The following is a 2,567-nucleotide window of genomic DNA, read 5'->3' as shown; positions in this document are numbered from 1 at the left end:
TTATAAAACCATTTTCTATAACTGATTAATCAACTGGATGCTTGTTTGTTATTTTCTAAAACATGTGATCTTAGTTGGCTTCAGTTGTGAGCATGGATCACACATCTATTTAAATCCTCATCTTTTAATAGAATTCGTAGCTCACAAGAATTTTTTTTTTCTGCTAATAACACTCTCTTCTCCTTACCAATTAATTATTTATTCACTGTAAGTTTTATAATCACGGTGGAAACAATGAGTTCCTCAGGAGAAGAACGAGGTGTTGCTGTTACGGAGCTCGAGCCACCAAGAGGGAATAGAAGCCGATTTGCTTTTGCTTGTGCAATCTTAGCATCCATGACGTCTATCATCCTTGGTTATGGTTCGTCTTCCTTATAAATTCTTATAATTCACTAACACCCATTTTGAGGTTGGTTTGGATTTACTGCTTAGATAATTATCCTTACTTTTATGGATGTTGCAGATATAGGAGTGATGAGTGGAGCTGCAATTTTCATAAAAGACGATTTGAAACTGTCGGACATTCAACTTGAGATTCTTATGGGGATCCTGAATATCTACTCTCTGATCGGTTCAGGCGCGGCCGGTAGAACTTCAGATTGGATTGGAAGACGATATACCATAGTGTTGGCAGGAGCCTTCTTCTTTTGTGGTGCTCTTCTCATGGGTTTTGCCACAAACTATCCTTTCATTATGGTTGGTCGTTTTGTAGCTGGTATCGGTGTCGGTTATGCTATGATGATTGCGCCTGTTTATACCGCTGAAGTCGCTCCTGCCTCTTCCCGTGGTTTCCTTAGCTCTTTCCCTGAGGTACAATATATTAAACCTTTGTTAGTATCTATATAATATATATTATATATAAAGATTGTACATGGAGGTTGATGATAGTAAGTTTTTTTATGCAGATATTTATCAACATTGGTATACTTTTAGGATATTTGTCCAACTACTTCTTCTCCAAGCTACCTGAGCATCTCAGCTGGAGGTTCATGTTAGGGATTGGAGCGGTTCCTGCAGTATTCCTAGCCATTGGAGTGTTGGCAATGCCGGAGTCTCCACGGTGGTTAGTCGNTGAGTGGAGCTGCAATTTTCATAAAAGACGATTTGAAACTGTCGGACATTCAACTTGAGATTCTTATGGGGATCCTGAATATCTACTCTCTGATCGGTTCAGGCGCGGCCGGTAGAACTTCAGATTGGATTGGAAGACGATATACCATAGTGTTGGCAGGAGCCTTCTTCTTTCGTGGTGCTCTTCGCATGGGTTTTCCCACAAACTATCCTTTCATTATGGTTGGTCGTTTTGTAGCTGGTATCGGTGTCGGTTATGCTATGATGATTGCGCCTGTTTATACCGCTGAAGTCGCTCCTGCCTCTTCCCGTGGTTTCCTTAGCTCTTTCCCTGAGGTACAATATATTAAACCTTTGTTAGTATCTATATAATATATATTATATATAAAGATTGTACATGGAGGTTGATGATAGTAAGTTTTTTTATGCAGATATTTATCAACATTGGTATACTTTTAGGATATTTGTCCAACTACTTCTTCTCCAAGCTACCTGAGCATCTCAGCTGGAGGTTCATGTTAGGGATTGGAGCGGTTCCTGCAGTATTCCTAGCCATTGGAGTGTTGGCAATGCCGGAGTCTCCACGGTGGTTAGTCGTCCAAGGTCGCATTGGAGATGCTTTTAAAGTTCTTGACAAAACCTCAAACACTAAAGAAGAAGCAATCTCTAGGCTCAATGACATCAAACGTGCGGCTGGAATCCCTGATGATATGACAGACGATGTTATTGTCGTGCCAAACAAGAAGACTGCCGGTAAAGGCGTGTGGAAGGACCTTATTGTCCGACCAACGCCATCCGTTCGACACATCCTCATAGCATGTCTTGGCATCCACTTCGCCCAACAAGCCTCCGGAATCGATGCTGTCGTGCTTTACTCTCCGACCATCTTCTCAAAGGCTGGACTAAGATCCAAGAATGACCAGCTCTTGGCTACGGTGGCTGTCGGAGTTGTCAAGACCCTCTTCATCGTGGTAGGGACTTGTGTGGTTGATCGGTTTGGACGTCGTGCCTTGTTGCTTACGAGTATGGGCCGAATGTTTATTTCCTTGACAGCGCTTGGAACTAGTCTCACAGTAATCAACAGGAACCCCGTACAAACTCTCAAGTGGGCTATAGGGCTTAGCGTTACGACGGTGATGTCTTTTGTGGCAAGTTTCTCAATAGGTGCAGGTCCCGTGACGTGGGTTTACTGCTCAGAGATATTCCCCGTGAGGCTAAGAGCTCAAGGTGCAAGTTTGGGAGTGATGTTGAATAGATTGATGAGTGGTATTATCGGAATGACATTCCTGTCTCTTTCTAAGGGTCTCACCATCGGTGGTGCGTTCCTTCTCTTTGCTGGAGTTTCGGCCGCCGCATGGGTCTTCTTCTTCATTTTCCTGCCAGAGACACGTGGTGTGGCTTTAGAAGAAATGGAGAGTCTCTTCGGGAGTTACAGCGCAAACAAAAAGAACAACGTAAGGACCAAGGACAAAAAAATTGTTGATGATGAACAATGA

General features: G+C 42.9%; 1 protein-coding gene across 1 annotated transcript; it reads left to right on the top strand.

The window, feature by feature from the left end:
* On the top strand, positions 235–2,567 carry LOC104763221 (putative polyol transporter 1). The gene is made up of 3 exons (XM_010486626.1): positions 235–361; positions 464–810; positions 1,503–2,567. Exons 1-3 carry the CDS (start codon positions 235–237, stop codon positions 2,565–2,567), a joined length of 1,539 nt encoding a protein of 512 aa, XP_010484928.1.

Source organism: Camelina sativa, chromosome 18, assembly GCF_000633955.1.
Source record: "Camelina sativa cultivar DH55 chromosome 18, Cs, whole genome shotgun sequence".
Classification (NCBI taxonomy): Eukaryota; Viridiplantae; Streptophyta; class Magnoliopsida; order Brassicales; family Brassicaceae; genus Camelina; species Camelina sativa.
The sequence above is the reverse complement of the archived record's forward strand: the minus strand, read 5'-3'. Positions and strand labels throughout refer to the sequence as shown.

Bases quoted from the DNA above. Each gene is read 5' to 3' on its own strand.
- LOC104763221 (XM_010486626.1), top strand. From the start codon at position 235: ATGAGTTCCTCAGGAGAAGAACGAGGTGTTGCTGTTACGGAGCTCGAG. The intron at 362-463 runs GTTCGTCTTCCT...TGGATGTTGCAG, and splicing joins GTCTATCATCCTTGGTTATG to ATATAGGAGTGATGAGTGGA. The intron at 811-1,502 runs GTACAATATATT...TTTTTTATGCAG, and splicing joins TCCTTAGCTCTTTCCCTGAG to ATATTTATCAACATTGGTAT.